Source organism: Aplidium turbinatum, chromosome 4 (assembly GCF_918807975.1).
Source record: "Aplidium turbinatum chromosome 4, kaAplTurb1.1, whole genome shotgun sequence".
NCBI lineage: Eukaryota > Metazoa > Chordata > Ascidiacea > Aplousobranchia > Polyclinidae > Aplidium > Aplidium turbinatum.
Window position 1 is genome coordinate 34,162,209 of NC_137475.1, and position 27,213 is coordinate 34,189,421.

The 27,213-nt window shown below is 37.9% G+C and overlaps 1 protein-coding gene across 1 annotated transcript in view; it reads right to left on the minus strand.

Annotated features, from left to right (window-relative positions):
* The window catches only part of LOC145769090 (cubilin-like), a 51,271-nt gene that overhangs the window by 12,976 nt on the left and 11,082 nt on the right, over positions 1-27,213 (minus strand). The window contains exons 18-60 of the mRNA XM_082580685.1: positions 26,918-27,006; positions 26,388-26,492; positions 25,782-25,959; positions 25,352-25,512; positions 24,450-24,615; positions 23,640-23,868; positions 23,050-23,180; positions 22,109-22,230; positions 21,119-21,192; positions 20,605-20,765; positions 19,834-20,015; positions 19,206-19,362; positions 18,380-18,564; positions 17,881-18,041; positions 17,312-17,472; positions 16,574-16,723; positions 16,043-16,204; positions 15,331-15,536; positions 14,255-14,308; positions 13,945-14,105; positions 13,429-13,558; positions 12,728-12,876; positions 12,487-12,581; positions 11,959-12,127; positions 11,274-11,420; positions 10,225-10,333; positions 9,908-10,034; positions 9,432-9,558; positions 8,772-8,848; positions 8,385-8,534; positions 7,763-7,956; positions 7,050-7,213; positions 6,627-6,723; positions 6,273-6,373; positions 5,824-6,002; positions 5,138-5,359; positions 4,815-4,955; positions 4,279-4,469; positions 3,150-3,321; positions 2,501-2,701; positions 2,055-2,204; positions 1,351-1,475; positions 817-1,042 (exon numbers count right to left, since the gene is read on the minus strand). Of these exons, the coding sequence (XP_082436811.1) occupies positions 817-1,042; positions 1,351-1,475; positions 2,055-2,204; positions 2,501-2,701; positions 3,150-3,321; positions 4,279-4,469; positions 4,815-4,955; positions 5,138-5,359; positions 5,824-6,002; positions 6,273-6,373; positions 6,627-6,723; positions 7,050-7,213; positions 7,763-7,956; positions 8,385-8,534; positions 8,772-8,848; positions 9,432-9,558; positions 9,908-10,034; positions 10,225-10,333; positions 11,274-11,420; positions 11,959-12,127; positions 12,487-12,581; positions 12,728-12,876; positions 13,429-13,558; positions 13,945-14,105; positions 14,255-14,308; positions 15,331-15,536; positions 16,043-16,204; positions 16,574-16,723; positions 17,312-17,472; positions 17,881-18,041; positions 18,380-18,564; positions 19,206-19,362; positions 19,834-20,015; positions 20,605-20,765; positions 21,119-21,192; positions 22,109-22,230; positions 23,050-23,180; positions 23,640-23,868; positions 24,450-24,615; positions 25,352-25,512; positions 25,782-25,959; positions 26,388-26,492; positions 26,918-27,006 (6,438 nt within the window). The remainder of the gene's footprint in view (positions 1-816; positions 1,043-1,350; positions 1,476-2,054; positions 2,205-2,500; positions 2,702-3,149; positions 3,322-4,278; positions 4,470-4,814; positions 4,956-5,137; positions 5,360-5,823; positions 6,003-6,272; positions 6,374-6,626; positions 6,724-7,049; positions 7,214-7,762; positions 7,957-8,384; positions 8,535-8,771; positions 8,849-9,431; positions 9,559-9,907; positions 10,035-10,224; positions 10,334-11,273; positions 11,421-11,958; positions 12,128-12,486; positions 12,582-12,727; positions 12,877-13,428; positions 13,559-13,944; positions 14,106-14,254; positions 14,309-15,330; positions 15,537-16,042; positions 16,205-16,573; positions 16,724-17,311; positions 17,473-17,880; positions 18,042-18,379; positions 18,565-19,205; positions 19,363-19,833; positions 20,016-20,604; positions 20,766-21,118; positions 21,193-22,108; positions 22,231-23,049; positions 23,181-23,639; positions 23,869-24,449; positions 24,616-25,351; positions 25,513-25,781; positions 25,960-26,387; positions 26,493-26,917; positions 27,007-27,213) is intronic.

Below are 27,213 nucleotides of genomic sequence, written 5' to 3' on the forward strand. Positions count from 1 at the left end.
GAGGAAGTGCTTTATATCTCTCTCCAATATCTGTATAATGAGAATCTCTCCTCCACAATTATGATTTCATACAAAACGACCCAAATGCGAGCAAAAGTTGCTTTTAACTCTTTCGCGACCACGGACGTATACACACGTCTTGAGGTTTTTGCCATGATGACCAAGGACGTACCCATACGTCCAAAGGTTAAAAGGTGTTTCAAGCAAAAAAAAAATGTAAAAGATGGCAGATCCATCCATAGTCTTTACCTGTCCGTATTCATTCTGCTGTATCTTCTAAAGCATTGCGCGCAGAAACAAAGTAAAATTTTTCTCATGTGCAGAATTGTTTTGGCATTCGATTAAACTACATATATTTTCATATTATTGTATCATGCTTGAGTAGTAAAGATTATAATGAAGTATACTTATCTGCCAATTTTTAATTTTTTTAGAAATTAGAAAAAATTCCGTTTGGCAAGTTGCTAATTGTACATTGAATGTTTTAAATTTTGTTGCAAAGCTTTGCATCTTCGGGTAGCTGAAGATGTATGCTTTCATTTGATGTCAAGATTGTGCGTCTACGTCGATCACATGAGATGTTACTACGGCGTAAATCCCACAGGTTTTTGTGAAAAATGTCTGGTTATTTAGATTAAAACGTCGTGACCTCGGTGGTTGCAAAAGAGTTAAACATGCGACGTTATCCATAAATCGTTTTTATGGAAAAGAGTAACTGTAAGATAAACTAGGTGTATTTACACTGCACTTCAAGGTGCAATCATTAAAACTTTTTACATAAAACAAACAAAGCAAGCGTCCTTTCAAAAACAATACCTGAATTATCTGCCGACCACTCGACTCTCCAACCTCCGGCTGAAACTGAAAAGTCACTTTGGAATAGAATAGTCACAGTGTTGGTGCCAGATTGGAATTCTGTGGGGGCGTTGGTGCCGCAGTAAGTGTCAATGAGAGGCGAGTCGATGGTGGGTCCATTATAAAGTTTGAGATAGTCGTATATGCAGCTGTTGTGTTCTTCTATTGTGAAGTCAGTCCAGCGCAACTAAACACAAACAATACGAAAACGGATGAATTTGTAAAGCAATTGTTTTTTTAAGATTTAATTCTAATTAGTTTAAAAAAATAATAAGAAGAATCATTTTAAAAATTGCAAATTAACATTTGATCTAGTAAATATCACTTGCAAGAAAAATGAAGTTTGTAATTAAAATTACATCAAGTCACAGTCATTACTGTACTCTGTAGGCTCACACGTTGACAAGGCCTTCGCTTACTGTTGGTACCAAACCAACTGTTGTAAATACACACACACACACACACACACACATCAATCTTTACATGACTACCTACATTAATTTTATGTTCCTCAGTGACCGCTATCGTCCACAAACAATAGTCGTTGTGGTTATACACGTCTGGGAAATTGGGGCTAGTGATCACTCCACTGGTTGTCCCGGTGACCAAGCCACCACAAGCTGCAAACAACATATGTTCCTAAACTTTTCTGTTAAAATCTATACAATAACATACAGGTCAGTAACGAATATTTTTGTTTATTTATTGTAAATAGCTTCGATGCTTGACAGCTCAAAAGCAACTGGTTACTCTTCAAAACAGGCGTGCACTTTTACCCCCAATTTACAGTATCTATTCGGCTTTCTATCTGGCAATGCAAACTAATAGACAACAAATCAAGAAAATTCGAAAAAAAATTACCACAGTTACACAATGCATTTATCAAGAATCTGAATAAAGTGACTTGCGTTCTTTTGGTGAGTATAAGCTGCTAGATCATCAGAAGAACCCAAGTCACTTTATCTATCAAATGCCTATTGAACAGTTTCACTCAAGGATCTAAATGTAGTAATATTGACTTCATAAAACTACTTTGGCAAAGAATACAGATTTTGCTGTCTGGGTGTATATTAATCAAACTTTTTTGCTGAGCATTTTAAAAACAACTGCTTTTCAACGAAAACGCATTTGTTTACGATTAGGAATGGCATCAGATTGACGAAGAAAACGAACACGGTTTGATTCTGTAAATAACTCACCACTAAACGAGTACTTGGCGAAGAAGCCGGTGTCAGTTGTGTAAGGATCCGACACGAACTGAGCGACGGCTTCGGTGAACGGGACGCCAAAAGGAGCAGGTTTGGAGCGTCCGCATAGTGTCGCCACTGGGTAACCATCGTATATCGATCCTGTGGTAGTGACAATAATTGACAAAATCATTTTTTGCTTCGGATGTATCATTTAGTTTATGAAAATTAACTTTATACCGAATATCAGATAAAAAAGATGTTGCTAAAACGTTAACTTCTTCGTATGAGCCTCTGGGGACGAAGTTCTAACCTTTTACCACCCCGGATTCACGATGTTCCCGGCTACACTGAAAGGCTACTAGAGAGCAGCCAGTCTTTAGTTTCATCATTCAAGAGCAGACCTTCCACTACGTTAACTAATACTGCAAAATAGTTATCGTAACTTTTTGACAAACCTAGACTAAAGGCGAGATAATCGTATTCGCACTCGACGTGATTCTCCAAGGCAAACGTCTCGAATTGGATGTAGATGGTCGAGTTGACAGCGTTAGGGTTCTCAATCGTCCACATGCACTCCATGCGGTTATCGTAGGGTTGTGGATAGTTGGGCGATGTGAAGTTGCCACCTCCGGGAAGGTTGAGTCTCCCCCCGCATACTGAATATTTCAACAAATGAATAAAAAAAGAAAAATGTTAAAACACCGAAATTAAATTTTATGACCAGCCTTGCACAAGACCCCCATCGCCACTCGTGTTTTAAAAAGAGAAAAATGTAAACTTCATTCCTTCAAAATCAAAAACAAGATGAAAACAGTTGTCGCGTCTCGGCTTAATTTTCATACAAGCTTAAGTACAATGGTCGGACTAGTTAATCTGGCAGGGCAATACACCCAGGAAAAGGTAACGCTGATCGAAACTCTAAGTGCTCCATGTAATATCCTTTTTTACTCAAAGGCTTGGTGTTTATTATTATAGCTTAACAACTGGGAGGACATCCGGCTGCAAATATTCTGCCTAAAAAGCTCAAAAATCTAATTTAAGTTCTTTCAATAACCTTTCTAATTTAAGTTCATTCATTTACATCAAAAATTGTGGAAACATTACCTCTTGGTTGGTTGGAATCATATGTGGCAAGAAATCCGCCATTGGCCACTGAAGCGTCGGTAGAAAAGACAACCCTCATGGTGTTGCCGCTGGAGGTATATGGAGGGGGCATGTTTCCCCCGCAACGACGCCCGCTTATTGAGGGAGAGTTGGAATTAATTCCATTAAACACCTGAATAATGAAGAGGTTTGGGACATTATTACGCAATCGTTACTAAGTTGAAGTCGTCGAAACTGCATTTACATTGTCAGAGCACATGGTCTGTCAACAACTATTACGTCATCTTGCGCTGCAACTGCGAGAAACTCTCGTCAACTGTTTTTTATTCAACAGCATTGAAGATGAAAACAGTTTGGTTTTCAAAGCGTTTGCTGAACAGGAGTTTAGTATCTACATTTTGTGTGCTTTATTTTTTTATAAATTGACCAGGCGTTCCAACCACTTTGCTCTTAAGGTTAAAACCCTGTAACACCCCATGTTGCATATATAAGACAACGACTTATGGTTAAAACGCCAGACAGCAAATCAGCCGATTTTTACAATGACTCAACGTTGAATCAATGTAAAAAAGCCTGATTTGCTGTCTGGGACAGGACTTTGGGAGATTAGAATGAATTTGTAAAGAAAATAAAACGAAAAAATACTTTTAATTGACCGTTGATAGCCCGATGCTACAAATTTGCAACAAGTTGCACTTGTAAATATTCTGTGTTGGTTGCACTACACCTTTTTAAAAAACAAAATCTAATTTTTTTTTTCTTTGGGCGTTACGGGGTTTTAATTATTCTTGAAACATATTCTATAATACAATGTCTACGTAGTATGTAGGCTACAATTGACATAAAAATTGAAACGATGATACGCATACTCAAAAAATAGTTACATAACAAGCATCATCACAAAGTAGCAAGTCGCTCGGCCTACAAAGTAGGCTATCGATTACACTCATCATCATCATCAAGTTCCTTCCTCTCGTCGAGGATTGGAGAGAATGAAATATCAAGTCTCTCTCTTGTGAAATTTTTCTATAGCAGTTTTGCAATGAAGTCCTGACCAGACATTGCAAATTTTACAGCAAGTAAATAATAACAACTTTTGGTGATCTTACTAAGCAATGTCATATCTAACCTCCACATAGTCAAAGTAGCAAACGCCATCTTCGTAGGGGTTCTCTATGTTGAAGGTGTTGAATGTCAACGTCACACTGCGGTCGTCTGCCACCTTGATGTTCCACGTACAAGATCGGGAATGATCGTAAGCATTCGGAAAGTTCGGAGTTGAGATCGTACCACCGGCATCCTCGAGGTCAGCTCCACAAGCTGAAAGAAAAAGAAATACATAACGAAAGAGGTAATAAACGAACTAATAGATGATTCCTTTATACATTACTTCAACATTATGTTACATGCCAATTTTTGCAACGTTTATCAATTTTAAACAACTAGGCTACTAAAAATCGAATTCAACAAGCTTCTACAGTTCCGTGAGGAAATCAGTTGGGATGCTTGACGAAACGTCTGAAAGAACGGTGGTCATCCTTTTGAACGTATGAGTGGGGCCATAGAAAAATCAAGATAACAAAATATGTCATTTTGTGCATATTTAGCCGTAGGTACTTTGTAGTTCTACGTGACATCACATTCAAGGAAACCATCGAAGCCTACCGTCTTCACTGGCAATGAAGTTCATGCTGAATCCTGACGCAACGTCGGTTGCGTCGCTCTTAAACGTCACGTAAGCTTCGTTTGTTAGTGTGTCGACGACCAGAGGTATGAAGACCCCACAGACAGTCTTCAACACTGGCCCTGCAAAAACAACGTTTTAGTTCAACGTTTTTTCGCTGAACAGCATAAAACAACTGTTTCCACTTCGCATTGCAGTCGAATATATCACATGAGCATCGTTTTACAACTTATAACAATACAATGAGGCACAATGCCTTGGTAAACGAAAAAAACTAACCATGGCGGTCACTGCCTTTCCTTACCGGTAAAGTTATTTGATCTGATTTCAACGTAATCTCCGGTCCCGTCTCCGCATGTAGAACCGTCAGTCACAGCGAGATTGAGCGCGTTGAATGTGAACGACAGAAAATGATAGATCGGCCCTCGTATAACCCACTGGCACGAGGTAGCTGTGGGGTAGTTCATTGGGTAGTTTGGCGAGATAATCGTGCCAGATGTGCCAACCAGTGTGCCACCGCAGGCAGCTGTGGATGAAATTAGAAAAGGATGTCATTATCGCGATGGAAGAAAGATACAACAGGCTAAAAATTAACATATTCAAGCTGTGATATCCATCAAAATCAACGTAGCCTGAATATTTTACACAGAGTGCAACTGGGCAGTGAGCAAGCAGAAGAATCTTTAATTCTACATGCAGAATTTAACTCAAATATAGAACTGAAGGAAGGTACAGCCACAAAAGATGGAACACCTTAGTATTGTCCTTTGAAATGGAACTGAAGCTTTGATTTCAAACCAGTGGTACGCCAAAGTAGTGCCAGTTTAATAAGCTTAAGGAAACATTGAAAACATAGAAGCAGAAAACAAGTCTGGTCAACTTGTTATAAACCAAGCTAAATCAATGTAGAAGCATATTAGACAGTCTTTCTTGTGCAACATTGATTTAATAAAATGTTTGTTCAAACAACAATCTAACACATCCCCATACCAATGCTGTAAGTTGCTTGAAATCCGAAACCGGCCGTGAAGGGGTCCGATCTAAACCTGACAGCCATTTCGTTGCCCGCAGACTTGGTAGTCGGAGGTTGGTCGCTTCCACAAAACTTTCCCAGCACCTGGCCGTCACCAGTGTGGCCCTCGATCAACATGACGTAATCGTAGTCGCAGCTGCAATGAGTTGTTTGCAAAGTTAGCTTAAGAGTGACGACATCGACATTTCAGGTTTTTTTTTCGGGAAACAGAAAAGCAATCATTTCGCAGCTGTGTTTACCGTTTTTATAAAGTTACGTCATTTTACGTAGATTTTATTTATACAGATAACGCATTTTTGATTTTTCAATTAAAAAGCTGATTTTAAAATTCTGATGAAAATAACTGTTCCATTCGAGCCACTTGAATAGATCCAGTTTTTACAAACTAGTTAGTTTATTAAATTACCTGGGATGTTCTTCCAGTTGGAAGGCCGTAAAATCAAGCTGCACAGATTCAGTGGCAGGACAAGATATGATCCAATAACAATCAATGCCCAACGGGTAAGGCTGCGAAGAAAATGTAAAAGTTAAGTTTTCTTTTGATTCTAAAATAGTATTTTTGATGAAATCAATGTATTTTTTTGTATTGCAAACATTTTAAAGAAACATTCTTAATTGGTGCATTGTGCAATTCGCTATTATCACAGCAAACTCGCAGCATCAGGCTAAAACAGGTCGTTAAAATCTACATTGTGAAGAAACATTCTTAAAATCGGTAAAAAATATCTGTGTGATATGCTGTAACTTGAACATATCTTACATTTGGGTAGTTTGGTGAGGTGAAAATTGCTGACCTCACATCGTCAGTGAGCAGCAATCTGCTGCCGCAAGCGGCATCACGTGACGTGAAGGTCATCCTGAAAAATAATTAAAACATTGTTTTTCTGATCGAAATCCAAGTTCAAAAACGCTCTTATTGGCAAATATGTTAGACTTGATAAAAACAGGGTTCTTCGGAACCTGAATTCTAACAATGACGTAGAGAAGACTGTACTTTCCAATACAGCCCAGATTGATGAAGGCAATATCTCAAAGTTATTTTCAGCTGGAGCACGAATAGCATAAGTGTTAAAGTCACGTGAAACGCAAAACCAAGAATGACCCAGATAGCAAAATCTGTTGTAGACGTCTGTAGACGTTGAATCAATGTAAAAATAACGGATTTTGCTGTATGGGAAATTACTTGAATCCAGAGCCAACGTTGGCGCCATCCGATCGGAAGCGGGCAAAGAGGCCGTTAGAGAGTGTTGCCAAATCTTGTGGGGGCGTGTTGCCGCAGTAGCGCCCATTGCCGTTTCCCCCGTTGGGGTTGAGAGGGGGAGAATCAGAGTCTCGCCCGTTCAATAACTAAAAAAAAAACATGAAGCGATTTGAAAGAGATAAAGCATTTTCTAACTTTTTTTAAAGTTATTTTTAAATTAAAAGAAAAAAATTAAAAATCGGCAAAAAATCAACGAAAACTAATTTCTGGTTGATCTACCATGCAATGTACCGATTAGATATCTTCGTAAGTTTACCAGTGATAACCAAGTCCCGAATGGGACAAAGATATATCTAAATTGTCAAATTTTACTTGTTGCAATCAATATCAAACAATGCACTAGAATGATTTGGCCTAGAAAAAATTTTTTTGTAATTTTTATACTGACAAAAATATTAAATATAATTGAACTAACTCCTGTTCAACACCTGGGACAAACACAACACGGAAGGCAGTTTTGTCATCTTTTCTTCGTAAAATAACAAATCTTGTCCTCTTCACATCTCTTCACTGTTGTCAGATGTTGAAAGATTTGAAAACGAACCCCATTCGGTTAGCTGGGGTAAAACTCCAAGTCCTTTTTCAGACCAAAGCTCATTTCCAAAGCTGGTTAAATAAGAAACAGCACCACTCACCATTACGTAATCACCGTCGTCTCCACACTGGATGTCGCTGTTAGCAACCATGAATGGCGACTCAAACGTCAGCGTTATGTTGCTACCAATGGTTGAAATAATCTCCCAATCACAGGTTGTTGACACGGGATAGTTGTTGGGGTAGTTTGGCGACGTAATTGCTCCAATGTCTCCTTGAATAACGCCTCCACATGCTGAAAGTAGACAAGATTTAACTAAAAATTATCACAATGCTTGAATAATTCTCTATTTGTTTGATCTGCCAATACACAGATTGTTAAATTTCTCAGTAAGCTTCAACTGCTTGCAGAAACGACTATTGAAGCTACATCTCTTCTGGTTGATACTTCTACAACTATCTTGTTCAAGAGTAATAACCGACTGGCAAAATTCGTCTGCAGAAGGCGTTGAATATTGTGAAGAACGGATTTTGCTAGCTAGGTACTGCAAGAGTCGTCAGCTGGTATCGAACTGGCAGCCATTAACTTTCAACTCCACAGTCTGATCACTCGCGTCAAAACACAGACAAGCAAAAAAAATGAAGTCGCAAATATAAAACAGCGCGTAGTTTGATATTTATAGCAATCATACAACTTGATAGAAACGTACAAACTTAGCATACCTTGTTGGTAGCTGGCATTGAACCCTGCATATCCAACACTGTTGTCGGACGCAAAAAAGATTGACATGTATGATCCAGAGGATGTTACTGGACCTGGTGGACCGCGTCTTCCGCAATATCTACCCAATTCAGGAGATGTTACGTTAGGACCTGTTGGAACAGATGTCATTGTTAGGCTAGGGAATGTGCATCAATGAATATGACATGTTAAAAAATACAAACTAATACAAAATAAACTTTAAAGCTCAGTGTTTATTATGTGAAGTTTATGAAGATTTTGTTTCTTAAAAGTATTCACACAAAAAGAACAAGGTTAGTCAAAACTTCATAAGTGCCTCAGAGAAGATACAATCCAAGACATGCATCAAAGTTCGAAAAATATCTCACCGTTGTAAAAGGCGAGGTAGTCGTATTCGCAAGAGCCGATGTTTTCAATGTCAATGTAGTTAACTGTGGCAGATACCCTGGAAACAAATGCCTGGTTGATTTGCTTTGGCATCAAAAGTGTTTTGGCTCATTACAGACAGAAGAAAGACCAATAGTAGTTAAATATCTTTTTTAGAAGCAAGTTCATAAAAAAAAAAAACTTTAACGTATGGGTAAAATAAGCTAAATTAAACATCAACCAAGGAGCGCTAACGCTTATATTAATGAGCCGTGATAGTTGTTAATAGAGTTGTGATTTGTGAACGGACCCTATATTTTAAACCGTAGACAAACAAAACCTAACAACCACACGGTATTTGTCTCAAGGAATTTCCTCTATATTTTATGTAAAAATCGAAATGCAAAGTTGAACCCGACACGAAAATGTACGTAAAGTTCAAAATAGGCCAAACGTTAAATTGTGCTACAACAATAATCGATTGAAGCAATCAGGCCAACATAAAAATTTACGAAATCTATAGAATCTATGCAAAATCTGTTCCTACTGCATTTCAACCAAGCTCGAACCCAGCACGACAAAGCACCGTCCAATACATGACTTTAGCTGATGACTTTGATAACGCTGATATAAAAATCAAAGATTTTCCGGTAATTTCTCACCTGTATCCCTCTGCGGCCTCAATGACCCACACGCAATTCAAGTTGTTTGGGTAAACCCCTGGCCACCCGGGGGATACGATGGATACGGGGTACACTGCTGCCACCAAGTGGTTTGCTCCACATGAACCTGAGTATAAAAATGATAAAACATTAAGCTAATATGCACTAAATTCCAACGACTTAAATTTTGATTGTAAGTTACTTATCGTGAATAAAAATTGACCATTTGACCAACTAAACTATTGAAACTTTAAAATCCCAGTTTTAAAAGACTAAAATCCATTCATTTCAGTAAGTTCGTGCGTGGCTGCTGTACAAATTTGATGGCTGTTCACTGAATGAAAATAAACGTTTAGGATTTCAAGTTAGAACTTGAGGTTTCTCGATCTTTTCTTTCAACGTAAAGATGCTTCATTCCATTTTAAACGGGACATCAAACAACAGACGATGTCATTAATTTCAACAAAGAATTTTACCTGGGGATACGGTTGGAACATTGGTGGGGTTCGGGGGAATACCAGCCCCATCAGCGGCCTCCCAAGTCATGTAGAATCCTCTCCCGTAGGCGCCCCAATCGGTGTGGAACCACATCAGCATAGCTCCCTTAATAGGGACAAGAAAAATCACAGTGAAAATTTTTCTTAAAAACTCTAAGTAAGTATAACGAGCTATTATTACACACATTTGCATTGTGGCGAAAAAAACTCTGGTGTTGCAAATTAAAACTAAAAGAAATTAGAAAAATCGTAATTTCAGTTGAAATGCAACCACGCCACTGAATAAAAATGCTTACCTGTGATGTAGCACCATCCGGAGGCAAGAAATCTGTTCCACATCCTAAGAATAGGAACGGAAATGACGTTGCGTCGCCGTCATATATTGCCAAGTAATCGTACTCGCAACTGCAGAAAGAAAAACCTGACTCAGCATTTTACTAACAAAATCCCGCACCACCATAGGTTATCAATTGATTGCGGGAATATTTTTTTTGTTTGTCGTATCCAGGCTTACGCCCGGTGGTTGAAGATTTGGATTAAGTGGACGGGAAGGCAAGGAAGCCAATCTTCGTGTCCACCTTCAGGCATGCCTTTAAGTGTCCTGCCAAAGACACAGCTGTATGCTCTTGAGCGGTGTCGAAGCGGCGCCCTTTCGATTGCCGTTCCAGGGCTCTCACCACTCGGCTATGCAGCCGACGCGGGAATATTAATATCCTTGGACTGAGAAAGCTTCTTCGACAACTCAATCCTGGCAGTTTCGCATACTTCTGGAATCTAGAGGCTGTAAACCATTGACGCATTTCGGCTTGTTGAAGAGTTGTTGTCTGTGAATTATTTTATTCATTAGGTGCCGTTGAATGGTGCACACTAAACAGTCTTTAAAATGAGTTGTTCATGCGTGGGCTACATCCCAAAGTTTGCCGTATCTTTGTTTAGAAAGTGGGCGATCAACAAACTGAGCTATCGAGGTGGATAACATTTTTTATTCCCAAGTTTTATGACGGTCTTAAAGCAAAGGTTGAGTCATACAAGCATAAAGTATTCTAGCTAGTGCGTAGTCTAGACTTGCAGAAAATCAAGTGCTTTCTTCTACATAAAATAAAATGCCCGGAACAGGCAAGTGCATGTTAAGTACTGCGTGATCTACCCATAATAATTGTACATTTGAAAACACACAAAATAAATAGTGAAAAGAAGCTAAACACAAACTATAAACAAATCATCACGTAATCAAAATCTTTATGCACTTTCAAGACCTAGGAAGGCATGAAATTTATTTATTTTTTTGGATTAAAATTCTTTGAGTAGAACTTTGTGATCAACTGAAGCTTACACTGAGGCTTACCCCGCATCTGTTGCCTGCTCAAACTCAAAAAACAAGAAGTGGTAAGTTATAATTCGACCGACTGGAGCGTACACGTAATAATAAGCATCCACCAAGTTCGGGTATACCCCAGGGTACATAGGTGAGGATATGATGCCGCTGAATGATCTGAGATGTCACATGAAGTCGAGTTAGTCAAAGTTCTGAGATAAAATTGTCAGAATTTATACTTTACAGCTGTAAGAAGTGTAAGAATACATGTTCAAAACAAGTCGATAAGAAAATACTTTTGCTTTCAAGTTTGAATCAAGACTAAAAATTCCTATTTTAACCACCATTCTATTTTGTTATCAAAGGCCGCATCGGCTATGATACTGTAGTAGTAGTATTTTGTTATAAAGTTTTAATTGTGAATGCTTGGATAGGGATAGGAATTTCGAAATTGATAGAGAAAGCTTTTGCTTCATTTTACAACACCGATAAAAAAAAAAATCATACTAAAAATTAATGGAACTCTCAGTCAATCAAAATAAGAAGAATAAATTCCCAAATAAGTAAACTGAAGTCACAGCTCAGAAGTTTGGTTGCAAAGTGGAGACTTCTGCTATCCAATTTTAGCATTAAAAATGAAAACAGTTTGATTTTCTAAATCTTATGTTCAATTCATGTACTTTTTACTAAGAATTCTAACAACTTTGACACTGACCCAACGGACACACTCCCGTAGGTATGCTCGTAAGCAGCTTGGAAACCAGTGCCGCCTCCAGACAGATCGCTGACGAACGTGACGTATAGCACGTGACCATCTATGGTTGTCAGGTTGGAAGGAATCTCCGACCCACAAACTTGGGCAAGAATTGGTCCGTTTGCAGATCCTGAAGCAAGCGTTGTAGAATAGAAATCGATTAACCGCTTGCTGGATTCGTTCAGTTTCAAAAAAAAGCAATCAAATCACAAAAAAATAAAGCACATATATGAAGATTGAAGAGGCTAAGTTTAGCTGACGTCGTTGGTGATGTGTGTGGTAGCTTGACAAGGAAAATGGCAGCTGAATGGTTTACAAATAAAGGTAACTGAAAACATAAATTTTGCAAGTTTACAGTAGAAGTGAGTTTAAAAAATAAAAGTAGTGCTTAGATTGAAAATTTGCCCAAGGAATAACAATATCTTACTGCTCATAACTAGTGTCTTGAGCGTGACGTTACTTTTACGTACTAAAAGCAATCAAAAATACCTTCTCGGACTTGTACGTAATCAAATAGGCATGCCACGTGATCCTCAAGATCAAACGAGATGAATCGAAGATGGATTCCGTTCCCAGGAGAAGATCTGATGTGCAACACAAGAGCCACAAAAGATTGGGATGAGATAAAAAGATACTGTGATCCTCCAAACCATAGCTATCTAATAGGTCGCCATGCTCTAAACTAAGTTATAATTACACCTTAAATATTAGGGGTGTTGTCCTCACTAACTTAATTGTCCACACGCAAGTCGATTCCGACGGATAAGGATCAGGATAACTTGGGGAATTGAAGTATCCGCTTTGTGCCGTCAGATCCCCACCGCATCGAGACGTCGAAGTGGTGTACAAGGCTCGGAACCCACTCCTCTGGTACAAACTCTGCAGAAAATGAAATCCAAGTCACTGTAAGTTAATCTCAAACAAATATGACGGTGGTGACATGAAACGGTTTCAGGGTTCGGCTGAGAACTAAGAAGTAGATTGAAGGCCAGTCAAAGGATTACAATAACTCTTTTTTTCTGGGTTGCTATCCGAGTCAAAGCATAGCATCCGAGGGTAGTCAAAGGATTAGCGTTACATTAACACAGTTTTTTTCTTGATTACTATTCGCGTCACCTTGCAATTTAAAAACAAGAAAAAAAGTTAAAAAGAACAAAAGAAAATGTATATTGTGCTACATAGCTACCAAAGAAATTGCATTTAACTAATACATTCTATAATTTTCAACAAAAGTTACTAAACAACTAATAGCAATGCAAAAGAATGATCACACTTGGCACACAGCAGCACTCAATACGTTTATCATAAGGCACCACCACAGTCTCCAGAGTGGTAATGGGTGTCCCCTGAACTTTTGGGAAGTTGATAAGGTGCAAGCGATAAAGCAGAACACATCGTTGTATTGTGCATTGTCACATGTAAACACCTTACCTTCGAATACATGGTAAGAGTGAAGGCGTCACTGAACGAGGTGATTGGAGGTGGGAGGGATGTACCGCAGTATTTTGCATAAGGTGGGGATGTTAACGAAGGTCCGTCCAGAATTTCAATGTAATCATAACTAAAAACATAGGTCGAAAGCAAAATTATTATCGTCATTTCCAACTGATTATTTAAAAAAGCTTCGTTTGAACAACAAGCAAAATGAACTGGGTAGTAAAGTAGACGTTGGGGTTTGCAACCTTGGTTTCAGCTTCTACCAGACAGCAAAATTCGTCATTTTTACATTGATCTAACGTCTACAGATGTTAAATCAACGTAAAATGGCGGATTCTGCTGTTTGGGTAGATATTTCGGAGAGTCATACAATAAGATAGTGTAAGCTGAAAATGTTCGAAATTCTCGTATTCAGACGGCGATTTATGCAGCATATGTAATATGTATGTATGACAGCAACAGTATGACTGCATTCCCACCAGTTTTAACATAATTTCCACAAAATCTTACTTTTCACAAGCATTGACGTCCGTATAAGGGTCATAATACATATCCAAGTGAGTGAACGTAAGGGATACACGACCGTCTGTAATGGGTGCTTGAAGTATCCAGGTGCAATTGGTATCCGCTGGGTATACGTTCGGATAGTTCGGTGACGCAATTTCGCCATCCTGAAATGTGCGATGTCTTAAACAAGCTTTTAAGTTAACTGCAGTGAGTGAAATACTTTCATAAACACAATATTGTCAGTCACCGCTCAAAGGAGCTGCCTTCATCAAACTTTACTCTATGGAAAGGATTTTATCTAAGCTTTTGTTACCTGTGTTATTTTAATCTGCCCACCGCATGCACTGTTGAAATTGGCTTTGAATCCCTGAAGAAAAAGTACATTGTTACAACGTGGCAGCAAAGAAAGTTAGCTGTAGTCAGACCTTGTTGAATCAAAAATCAACAAAATTTAATTGCAGTGATTACAACTAGAAGATTGCATTTACTACGGGATGACCAACTCGGCTGCGATATTAGACAAGTGGAGGTGAAAGTGCTGCCAGATGTTTTTAAAGTTTTTATAAAAAATTTGTCCTTTTTAAAGTAGTGATCGCTCATGTTTGTTTAAAACTAACATGAAGTTTAAAGTTGTATAAGATTGAGTTAAAGCAATTTGTAGTTGTGTTGCTTTGCAATATGAAATCAATTTATGTACAAAACTTAAATTGAATAAAACTTACAGCTTTAAAAAGTATATTACTATGCATTTAAGAACAAAAAATACTTGAGAACTAAAAATTCACCTTAAGAATATAAAGCTTCCTGCTTTAAGTGTTAAAACCAGTAATTTTTTTTAGATATATGTTTTATGCGCAGGAGAGGTTAAATTTGCAAAAAAAATATAGTAGTCTTATAAGTAAACAATAAAATTTAGTATAGTTGTTTACGTGCAACCTTTGGACGACCACTACTTTAAAAATTCCAAAATGATGTTTTTCTAAAAATTTAAAAAATATCTGGCAACTCTACTCATCTGGCAACTCTACTTCTACTCATCGGATATAGCAGCCGAGTTGGCTATCTCTTACTTCTATCATTCAACGCATTTATTGTATGGTCTAAAATCTAAATAAAAAACATTAAGTTTGTTGTTAACTGAATGACAATTCAATAACTTTATTTTTAAGTGGGCTTTCCGCATCAATTTAAAGTTGTTCGTTAAGAATAGAAACTTATTCTAACCAAACAACAGCCCCATTTACAATAATGTAACGTCTGTATACGTTAAAGATACTGTGTAAAATGAAATAATTATCAACAAGAAATCATGTCATTGTAAGCTTAACCTTGAAACAAAGTGCGAAAAACATATTTTCACTACTATACGATCCAACAACAAACTAATACCGTATGAGTTGAGTATGGATCAGAGTGAAATTGGAACAACACATTATGGCCAGTGCTTTGGATGGGAGCAGGTAGACTGGAGCCACAAGCTTTCAACAAGAGAGGCGATGACATGTTCTGTCCATCGTAGATAGCAACGTAGTCGAAGTCACACAACGGCTCTGGCTCGATGTCGAAAGCCTCGAACGTGATCATAGCAGTTTTTCCTAAAAACGATCTTTGTCCATTGATAGAAAAAATTTATGGTATATTTGACTTTTTAGGTTGGGGCTGGCAAAGTTTGCACTGAAATAGCTAATGCTTATTAGAAACAGGCAGAAAATAAAAGAAACGTTGCACTTGAAGAAATGAAGATAGAGCAGTAGTGAATCTGCACTGAAAAACTATTAAACTCTTGAAAAGTTCTGAAGTTAGTAAACTTGTGAGAAGTATTCTAAAAAATAGCAACCTACGTATAAGGCATAAATACTCGGCAATCATTTACATGAAAGGCAAAAGTTTAATAAAAGTTTAGCTCTATCACTTTCAAACTTAAATTAAAATTGAGATCACAATTTTATTAAATCAAATCCCACATCTGGTGTTACGCCCCCTGCACAAGGCAACACACGCCAAGTACCCAGACAACAAAATCCGTCATTTTATATTGATTCAACGTCTGCAGACGTTGAATCAATGTGAAAATGGCGGATTTGGCCGTCTGGGTGCTTACCTTCCCCAACGTTGATGTACCATTCGCAATCTTGCATGGACGGGTAGTTGTTTGGGTAGTTTGGCGACGTGATCGATCCACTTAACGCCACAAAACTGCCGCCACATGCGCCAGGCACTTCTTTGTACGTAGAACTGAAACCCTTGCCATTGACGAGAGCATCTGCAGCAAAAAAAAGTCTGATCAAATAAACTTCAGACTGCACAACAAAAAGGAGGTAAGCGAAAAGTTTTATGGTCATTAATTGATTTTGGGTGTTTATAACCTTTGTCTTCTACTTTTCGAAGGATGCAAAGATGACGTAAAGCGTAGAGAAAGAACAAAAAGGATGAAAATGTTAGATTTTATGGTAAGAGAGACTAGTTAACAGATATCGTGAAATGAAAGGGAAATCCGAAGCTAGAATATGTGACAAAGAGATAAGCAGCGGACCTCCTGGGATGAAGAGAATCGATTAATAATGTGACCAGCTAAAAATGCATAACAAAACCAAACAATATTCATAAGGGGGACCTTTATATTAAGTCCTACCGGTTATAAATCGTAGAGTCATAAACGTAGAGGTGGAAGTGACCACCATCGGGATCGGATGACTGTTATCCGGAGCGTTGCACAACTTCGCCAGTTGATAATTTGAATCCACAGACAACCCGTTGTAGATTTCAAGCACGTCAAAGTCACCTTTGTAAGAGAGTTGTGTTAGAAAGTGCAATAGATTGCTTTTTTTGCTATTGTTGCGTATAGGCTGATGCTCGGCCTGCGAAGATTTGAATTTAGTAAGTTAGTTTGAAAGTTTGTTTGTTTATTTAGACAGGAAGAAAAGAAATCCAATCTTCTTGCTCATCTGCAGGCATAACTTTAAGTGTCTTTGCCAAAAGCGCAGCCATAAGCTCTCGAAAATTGTAGAAAAACTATTCTCTCGGCTACAACAAAATCAGCAAATTTACAATTTAGTACAAGAAAGTGCTCAGCATGTTGGTAAGCAAAAGTAACCGTTTGATACAACGCCATACACTTCTATGAATATCTTTCTTTTATCATCATCGTGATGTTACAAAAAAGTAACCTAGGGTCATTTGACAACAAAAACCTTGCAAAAGATAAATGTTTGTTGCACAACAACACAAGCAACAAAAACCCTGCATTAAAATATTTATAGGCCTACATTGCATAGGTCACCATGAATCGTACAATGCCAAGTCAAGAAGCACCACTACAGGTAGCCTATGGTAACTTGTAACATCTCCCAGAACTTTCAAAAATCCTTACATTGCTGGTGATGTTCTACGTCGAACAGCGTGATGGTCAACTCGACACTTGTGCCTGGACTGGTCGTGATTTGCCATATGCACTCTCTGTTGTCGTCATAGTTGTTCGGGAAGTTAGGACTCGTGATTGTGCCAGTCGGTTCTGTTCTAGTGTCTCCGCAGCTGGTAGACAAACAAACACAATAAGTTTGCTTCGACATAGGTGCTCACATAAAAGATCTAGTTTAGTTGCTGAAGTCAATGCAAAATATGTGCAGCCTTTTAACTTCAAGGCTTTAATTGCCTACACTTTTTCTCGTAGCGACCTGTACGCTTTCAAATCAGATGAAAATCAATTTTGCTTTGCTACAATAATATTAATACGGTTCACACGAGTTGACATGACACAGCCGTTGCAACTTTACAAGCAAGTGCAATTTCAGATCAGAACAGAGAAATAACCTATTCAGCATTCACATTAGTAAAAACATAAGTTATAAATAGTAAGTTTTTTTTTCAATGATGTATGAAGTCCGTCTCTTGTTCTTGAAAATGGCCATAAAATTATACGAAGCTTGTGAAAACGCTCACCCATCAACTTCCCAGAGTATCTCGAAGCCTGGAGATTGAAAGTAGGGGTCAGAGTGAAATACAACAGCCAAGTTATTGGAGGCTGTACGGAAGGCACCAGGATATTCGTTGCAAAACTTTCCCAAGGAAGGGTCAGAGGTCACATCGTCACCATCATATAACTGAAAGATTTTAGAGTGAATGAGAGTCGAAACGTGCGTTAAGATATAAACCATAAGCGTTTTCAACGAATCTTAAGTACAGCCGGCAAACGTTGATTTTTGGAACCCATCTCGTATTTATAAAAGTTAAATCACAGTAAGTACTGTTGCAGAAAAAATATTTTTGTTGCCACTGCGTTGTATACTCTTGTTATGAGCTTGTGTTTGCAGTTAGAAAATAAAAACTATTTTTCGTTTGCTATTTTTCAGAAGATGTATACTGAAACACTATACGAAACGTGAATACTACAACACATTTTCCAGACATAAAATTGTTTTCGTTGTTTAACTATTTGTACCTGGACGTAGTCACAAGCGCAATCGTCGCATGCTTCCATGGCAAAGTAGGTAAATGTGACGTTGATTCTGTTACCAACAGTTCCTTGCACCTTCCACGTGCAGTCACGGTTGGGTGGGTAATTTTTAGGAAAATCAAGTGATTGAATGTATCCCGATGATTTTGTAGTGATTGTTCGAGAACATTCTACAAGTAAAAGCAAAAATGTAGCCTACGTAAGAACGTAAACATAAGATTACTACGTCAAGCTTGCAAATAAGTAATGGCCATGCGCAGTTGTTGTTTTTGTATAGGGCAAATAAAAATCAAACGCAAAAAAATAGCTTAAAAGTTTTGTAAGTTGCAAGAACGACTGAAATTAAAAGTGTTGTTAGAACTACGTTACATTACTAAAGTTAAACCAACTCTGGTAAAAATTTTGTCAGATCACCAGTAGCCTTTTTGTTTATCAAGATTTGGTAAGCAGCCACACTGGAAAAAGGCTACAAGCTAGAAATACTCCCTTCTTCGATTACGGCTTTTAGAAACGTCTCCTAATAATTAGAATTATTCCAAGTTGGATATGTGTAATTGATGCATTATGATCCCAATAAAAATGTGTTCTGGAACTAGTAATCCGTCACTCACGCATCCTTGTCATAAAAAAGAATTTGCAAAATCTCCATTGTTGATGCATGAGTGTATGAAATTAAATCGAGACTTTTATACAACAATCGCCCGCCATATAAGATGACAAATTCTCTAAACCTTTGGTAAATTGTCGCAACATTTGAATCAAACTACTCAACAAATGGCGTTATACACTACAGTAGTTTGAGCGAACTTACCAACATGGTACTGAGCCAAGAAACCCGTTCCAGCAGTGTATTCGTCGCTTCGAAACTTCACCAACATGGTATTGTCGCTGCTTTCGTAGGGGGGTGGTAACCTTGACCCGCACTGACGCCCGAGAGATGGGTATCCAGTTGTGGGGCCATCGTACACCTGTTAAACAAGTTTGCTTGAACAGATTGCAGTCTGTGCATCAAATGTCATTAAAATATGTGTAAATATTGATTGATTGCAGGAATCTCCATCCTCATCCTCTTCAAGCGTCTTTGAAAGCTTAATCCTGGAAGCTTCGCATACTAGTAGAGCCTTTGAGCCACTGACGCAGGCCAGGTCACTGAAATTGACAAAGTGAGGTTTCCTATTGTTGAAGTATTTTTGTATGTAAGTTATTCCATCCTCTTGATGCCATTGAACGGGGAGTTGTCCATGAAGTGTGTTGTTCAAGCACACACTCCAAGATTCGAACCAGCGCTGCTTAGTCTTGTCGCTTCTTTAATCACAAAGTCGAGAGCTTAACTAACCGAGCTATCGAAGCGAACAAGTGTGGGGCGGGCTATCTGGGGTGAGTATTGATGAGTGTTAGTAATGGTAACAGCAAATGGGTGTAAAATAACCGTTACTCACTTCCACGTAGTCAAACTCGCAGTATCCATGGGTTTCAATGTCAAACGTTGTGAAAGTAAGTCGAATGGAGGATCCCTCAGACACTTGAATGAGCCAAAAACACTCGGAATTGTGGTTATAAGAGAAAGGATAGTTGGGCGATTGAAAGTAGCCGTCCGCGGATGTAAGGGTTCCACCACAACCTAAAAACAGCATAGCAAAATGTGTAAGGTGACACAATTAACTTTCCTTTCAACATCACTGGTTCTTCTAGTAATTATGACTTGGAGGTGAATTTAAGCATGCATTGCAATACTTTTTAAACTCAAATCATATCCACAATTTTATACATTTATGAACGACATTTATTTATGAAACATTAGGTTTTGTGGTCGTGCTAACTGCATATATGAACTTCACTCCAATTGTTAGTTCACGTATTACATTCTACAAGATACATCTAGATATTTACATTTTACAACATACACAAGATTTTGTCTCCTTTCCCCATTCGGGAGCTGATATATCGCTTGTTGTAGCTGGTGCTTACTTTTCCCCCAGATACGTCAATGATAAAAATTAAAGCAAACGTCATGAGATATTTGACATTGCATGTTGCTTATTCACTAGAGGGAGAAGTTATATTGTAGATCAGACGTATTGTGAAGTGCCCTTTAACTTTCAATTGAATCCCAGCCGACAAACCAGTGCTTTTTCACATTGAGTCAACGTCTGCAGACGTTGTTTCAATGTAAAAAAGAACTAACAATGTTGAAACAGAAATAATCTAACCAGTTAAGGTTCCATCATATTCCATCAGAAATCCACGATCGTTTATAAAGGGATCTGTAGATAGCTTCATGTACAACTGGTTGCTGTGGGTAGTGAAAGAGCCTGGACTGTCACTTCCACAGTATTGGCCGATAAGTGCTGAGTCATCATAACCACCGTTTCTGTAGAGTCATAGACTAAAATTTCAAGCTAATTTTTAGGAAAAACTACCATCACTTTTCATATTATATGCTAACAATAAATGGAAAATCTTTCAATCTATTTTCATTTAATTCTTTAGTGATTACTGATTAGCCATGTTTTATTTGAAACGGTTTAAACAACTTCAGTTTATCTAAGATAGCAATCTTTTAAAGCACATTCTACAGTAAATTAAATCTACAAAATATTTGCTTTTCGTTGTGGTGGAGGTAAGATTTTAGGTTATTCCTTTACGCTTTTCATTCAACAGAATCCACCCGACACAGCCTGTGTGCTCGTTAAACTCTTTCGCCAATAAACCACTCTGTTTTACCTTATTTCCAAGTAGTCGAACACACACACACCTTCCCCATCCTTTCCCTCCAAAATGAAATCGGTGAAGTTTACCTGCGTCGTATGACACGATTCATCAACGTTGTCCAAGCACGAGAACGTTAAGTTGTTGCAAGTATTCAAAAATATTTCAACATTCGTAAAAATTGTATTGAAGCTGGATTTCCTTTGTCAAACCTGTTACTAATAAGCGGAGATGTTCATTGGTACTGCACGATAACTTTACTCCCGTTCATCCCAGGTTTACTTTCGAAAGGTAAATTTTCTTGCCAGAATCTAATCGTCGACCATGATTCTATCTTTTCGCTTTATCATTTTTACTCTCTTAATTTGCACCAATAACTTATTTCTGGTTGGAAATGATACATATATTGTATAGTAAAGCAGAAAAGGTCCCTTTACCGAGATCATTTCAATAGACAACTTTATAAAGGTCAAGCACAGAAACACAATCGATAATTTTGCATTAAATGAACCTATCACGCCAAATTCAATTTTAACGGTGCAATTCAAAAAACAGTTTCATAGTTTGACAATTTAAATGTTCCAGGCAGGCTATAAAGTCTTTGTATTCTTTTTCTATCACTATAAAACGCATTTAATTTTACATGGTAATCACAGTGCAAGTTATAAGTTATTGCGTTGCAATAAAAAACATAGTTAAACATTAAAAGGCAATTTTCAAAACCGTGCAATGAACAATGTGAGCATGTTTATTTTCACATCCGTTCAAGCTCCTATTGCAATTACCCCTTGTTAAAAATGCACTAAACTCAAACGATCCTTTTGATGTGATTTTATTGGCATTTAGACGAAAGCGCATGCCACAAAACAGCAAATTCAAACAATTGATTCAAACAATTTAATGAATGTTTACCATTTAAACAAAATGTTTCATAAAAAAAACAAGTTGAACAATACATACCAGTAGGGTAGGCTACCGTACCGTGTACAAGTGAATACAGCGTACCTGTATCTGCATGCTGGAATCTACGGTTAGCGTCCATATGCAAGTTCGCATGTCATAATAGTTGTTGGGGTAGTTCGGTGACGAAACTAAACCTTGATTGTCTGTAAGTCGTTTGCCACAAGCTGAAAACAAAGAGAAAATTTTGTAAAAAACATATCGGAATACTCTGACTTCAACCTCACTCGTCATAGGAAACTCTGTTCTGAAAGCTCGTGATAAACACAGAGAAGCCGCAGCACAAGGCTGAAACAGATGGTTCTATTTACAGTTGTGATATAAGTAACGATCGTGCTGCTAAAAGCGAAACTCAATCTATATTTTTATTGTTTTGAAAGAAAAAAAAGCTTTCTAGTAACTGTGTGTGTAATTCATGGCCACCTGGAGATGCGGCCTAATTTGTCACACTTTGCAGATTTTGATTACAGCTACTGCTAGTGCTTGACTGATATTTTTTGAGATGTTTTTACTTTTTGTTATTTCATAATGACATAAAACTTTTTTGTTGCCTTGGGGAAGCAGTAGCAAATGAGAAAAAGTAAGTTGAAAAACGCAAAATCAGACTGTTATTGAAAAATTAACAGTCTTACTTAAATCTTCGAAATCAAAATTTCTTTGTTTTTCAACATGTGAGGATGTTAAAACCTATTGTGTCATCTGGGGAAAAGAGTAAAGAAAGCGTAAAAATCTAATTTTTAGAAAAATTTATTTAAACGTTCGCCCAAAGTTAGAAAAAAACCTAAAAATTTCTGCAAAATGTGACAAATCAGGCCGTATCTTCAGGTAGCCATGTGTAATTCAATGAGTGCTTCTCATCAAGGTCATAGCTATGCACGAAGCTGTAACGTCGTCTGACGCCAGCTATAGTGCCAAATCCGTAATGCTCTTATTTGATTCGAAGTACGTTTTTGCAACCATGCAAGCTACTATCAGTTGTCACACACCTGTAGTTGCATTGATGGTTGAATAAGCTGCAGCAAACCCGTCGGAATTGATGGAGTCATCCGCAGAAAAGAATAAAGTCAAATGGTAACTGCTGCTGACAGTGAGCGGTGGTGTGATCGAGCCGCAGTATCTGGAAGACGAGATGCGCTTTTACATTGTTTTGACGTCATTAAATCATAAAGGATATCAAAAACAAACGAAAAATTTGATAACAATTTTAAAGTGTTATTTTGTTCACAGTAGTACATGTTACAGACGTTGAGAAACGCACAGATTCAGTGCCATCAAAATGCACCATGGTTAGACAAAACGAAGACCCATCTGCGAATAGTTGACAAAGCCTGCAACAACGCTCGATGTAAACGACTCGATACAAGTCGTCCTATAAATAAGATGCCGTGTACGTTCTCAAGTCAGATCGAAGGCTGCACATTAAAGTGACCCTACTTCATTGAATTTATAAAACGAATATAATTTTTAGTTTTAAACACATTGAAATATTAATACTAAAAATACTTAAATTTACATTTAAAAATGCTCAACAATTTGTGTAATTTAACGAATTTACCAACAGAAAGCAGCAGCTTACCTTCCAAGGGACGGGGCGGTGATGTCACTACCATCAAATAACTCGACATAGTCCACGCATGCTCCATCACTGGAGGCTGCTTGCAACGAGAAGGCAATAAACTGGAGGTTAATGATGAAAGCAGGGTCCACAGCGATGAAGTAGGTGCAGTTGGCCCCATGCGGGTACGGAGAGGGGTGACCAGGGCTTTGAAGGGAGCCCACTGGGTCCGTGTAAACCCCTCCGCAACCTATTTCAAAACGAATTGTTCAGACGATGTAATTGGCATCGATCATTTACTGTGTGGTCTCAAATGAAAAATACATTTAGAAGTTGCAAACATCAAATCTGTTAGAATCGATAGCGATTTAGTGGAAAAATAGTCAGAAAATCAGTTCTTTTTACTTTGATTCAACATCTACAGACATTGAATGAACAAAAAAAAGGACTGATTTGCTGCATGAGAAGTGGCCGGTAGCCTCTTATGGTCGGTAGTCTTCCACCTTTTAACAGTGTTGGTAGCAATTTCTTTCTCAACCCGATATTCTTACCATCAAAAATCATAATTACGTTGTGAAAACGTCATAAAACCAATCAAGAACAAAAACTACTTCATGACTTCAATCTCTGCATAGCTCAAACTAAATAGTTAAAAATAGTTTAAAATTTCAAAAATTTCTAATTGTTTTAAAACGTATGAATATGAGCAGTTGAGCACGTATCAACGCAATAAACGGTAAAAATTTGCTCTGAAGTATACATCTTTTCTACATTTGATATTGAAATGTTTTACAGTACATTGGTTGCTTCCTATACGCAAATGTCACCCACCGGTAAACTCAGAAATATAATTCGCTTTGAATCCTGAACCTCCTTGGAATGGGTCGGTTAGAAAGTGGACCCACATGTAATTCTGGGTGCTCATGATGGGAACAGGGACACTGTCTCCGCACAACTTAGCAAGTAGTGGACTGTCTTCGCTAGAGCCGTCTCGAACCTGCACAATACGTTAAACTTAGCATTTTATAATGCTGATTCAACGTTTAAAAGTGATCAAATATACAATAGTGACACGACGGAATGACAAAAAGAAATCGAGCAGTTGGTGTTTTATTGTGTCGCCGTCAAGTTTGAGAAAAGTGTCCGAATATACATGTACAACTTTTACAGAGTAACGTTAAATAATGGTGTAAGATGGTATGGACATGTACTAAGAAGGGAAGAAGGAAGTATTCTTTGACAGGAATTAAAAAATGACTTTATTGACGAAATAACTTTAAAGATAGATGGAAAGGGGAAACGGGGACGACTAAAAAGAACATGGAAAACAGGTGAAGAATGAGGCAAACAAAGTCGGAGTAAAGGAAGAAGATGCGATGGACAAATGAGATGGAGAATAGGAGTGAAGGCAATCGCTGCAAGGAAAAAATCGGCCCCCTCCAATAGTGGGGACAAAACCAAATTTGAATGACGATGATGTTAAATGCCGTGTCGTTGCCGGATTTTATCTGCAAATAGAACTATGCAGAAAAACTACGTTGAACAGTGTTTCTTTTATGTATTTTCTATTTTTTCCGTCGTGGTTTTTGCATTTTTAAAATAATACATACCTAACAAAAACATATCAGCACCACTTCATGGAAAGCCATTAAAGATGAACGTAACGCATACAGCGTACATTAACCGTATTTAAATTTACTGAAGACACTTGTGTAAGTGCAGTCAAGACTTGCCTCAATATAATCGTAGTTACAATTAGCCTCGTGCTCAAGATTGAAATCAGTGAAGGTAAGGGTTATCACGTGACCAGGGGTCTGCCTGATGAGGTAGAAACAATCTTTGTTGTCGGGGTAACGGGACGGGTAGTACGGGGATTGAAGAACCCCGCTTTCAGCTGAAACATCATTTATAACATTAACTTGCGATAAAAAGATGAAAAACACATACAGCTCACCGTTTGCTTTCGATAAAAAAAGGTTGCAAGCATGACAAGAAGAAAACTGTTAAACATAGCATGCATTCTTGAACAAACTGCAACGAAAACACATAGAAGTGAAGTGAGCTTAAAGATTTTCCTAAGCAAATACTGAACTTAATCCACTCCGTAACATCAACCAACACATCATAATTTCTTGAATTTTACAAACACAACTTTGCACATACCAGTGTAGGTACCGCCACAAGCAACTGTGTACGTCGCTCTGAAGCCGCTCCCTGTTTGAGCCTCGTCCGATCTAAACTTCATCCACAGGTTGTTTGCTGACGACGTGTAGGCCGGGGGCAATTCCCGGCCGCAGTGTCTTGCCACAAGAGGTGCTGTTTCATCTGGGCCGTCTCGAACCTAATTCGCGACAACAATGATCTTTTCAGTTTGAAATTAAGCAAATACCATAAGATAACGATAACGTCCGTTTTTGTAAAAATCAATTGCAATTGACTTCTTTATTAGCAGATACACGCATGGCTTGTCGTATACCACACGTTTTATTTCAATGTGATTGAATTGTTCAAGCGTTCCTCTATTTTGTGAATTGTATGTTATTGTCATGTAAGCTTATTGGGCGGTAATATAGAATCTGACTAGCAAATAAAGTTATTTCTGTCTCACTCAGAAATACATTCTTGTATGTACACGTTCACGTATTGGAAAAGTAAATTCATACTATTTCGTATGTTCAGACGTCTATGTTCCTGCCAAGTTCAAGCATAACAAACACATTTATAATCTTGTCAATGATGTAACTCCATATCATTTATAAAATAGTTTACTTCGACATAATCGAATTCACAGTTTTCGTGATCTTCAACGTCCATGTGGGTGAAGTTGAGTAGGATTTGACCCAACTGCCCGACGTGGATTTGCCAAAAACACTCCTGTCAAACAAAGAAACTTGGCTATAAAATTAAAGTTATAAAATGCTATATTCAATTTTCACTTCGGTATGCCGTGAAATAAAACACGGGTGCTTAGCATAGAAAATTTGCGTCGAAATAAAATAATGTTTAGATTGGAAATTTTCTCGAAATACTTTTACACACTTTTAACCCTGGATAATTAGTTACACGATTCTTAAAAGAACACGAGTCTAGACCACCCACTTTTAACTGTAATGGCTTCGTTTTGGACAGTCTCAAAAGTTTCGTTTTGAATGGACAAAACTGCCTTTATTTTAGAACAAAACAGAATGAAACCTTTCGCTAAGCACAGAACCTAATTCGAAATGAAACAAAATCGCAATTTTGCAGGAGATATTTCGAAACTTCAAGATATTTTTATTTCGAACAACCCAAGTCTGTACCTGATTTTGGTCGTAAGGATTCGGCCAGTTAGGAGATATGATAATTCCATCATCGTCCGAAAAGTAGCCACCACAGCCAGTGATGTCAACTGAACCGTGAACAAAATTGTTTAACGTTAATTCTGTCCCAAATGCGTTATTGCGTCAGCAAGCTCTTGTCAATGATTTTTTTATGCAACACATGATTGACACAGACATTATTTAAACAAAACAACAAACATGACACTCAATAAAAAGATAAAAAGACTTTTTCACAAGTAGGAAACCGCATGGCTGAATAAATGTTAAGTTTCTCG